The 565-nt window shown below is 47.6% G+C and overlaps 1 protein-coding gene across 1 annotated transcript in view; it reads right to left on the reverse strand.

The window, feature by feature from the left end:
• Positions 1 to 19, reverse strand: part of EMH_0005320 (uncharacterized protein) — a gene marked incomplete at both ends in the record, with an annotated part of 2654 nt that extends 2635 nt beyond the window's left edge. Inside the window, one exon of the mRNA XM_013497118.1 lies at positions 1 to 19. Coding sequence (XP_013352572.1) covers positions 1 to 19 — 19 coding nt within the window.
• Positions 20 to 565: the final 546 nt, after the last annotated feature.

The raw sequence follows: 565 nt of genomic DNA on the forward strand, positions 1-565 counted from the left end.
AGTAAGGATTAACCGGCATCCCTGCTGCTGAGGAGGTACTGCTTGTGAATGTCTGCTGATGGAAGCTGCTCGACGCTGCTGCTGCTTGTGCTACTACTACTGATATTGCTCGTGCTGCTGCTGCTGCTGCTGCTGCTACTGCTACTGCTGCTGTTAGTACTGTCGCTGCTGCTGCTACCCCTGCTGCTGCTGCTGCTGCTGCTGCTGCTGGGTCGGGATGAACTTACACGTTGATCAGCGACTCCCTCAACACTGCGAGGCCACAGGCCTCCACTCGGTTTAGGTAGCATTCCTCAGGGCCGTGCTAGAGAGAAGAAAACACGAGAAAAAGATAAACAAAAAAACAACAAAACAACATTATTACAAGCATAAAAAGAAAAAAACAAAGAGAAAAGCAGCAGTGAAAGAAGAGAAACAAGCACAAGACCAGTAACGTGCGAGTAGGATGCAGGCGGCCGAAGGGGGGAGAAACGATGTTTAAGGTTTCAGAAAAAAAAATAAAAAACAAAAGAAATGATTTACCTGGCATTCATAGTGATAGTGGCCCGTCTCTGTCAGTGTTTCT

Source organism: Eimeria mitis, genomic scaffold, assembly GCF_000499745.2.
Source record: "Eimeria mitis Houghton genomic scaffold, Emh_scaff248, whole genome shotgun sequence".
NCBI lineage: Eukaryota > Apicomplexa > Conoidasida > Eucoccidiorida > Eimeriidae > Eimeria > Eimeria mitis.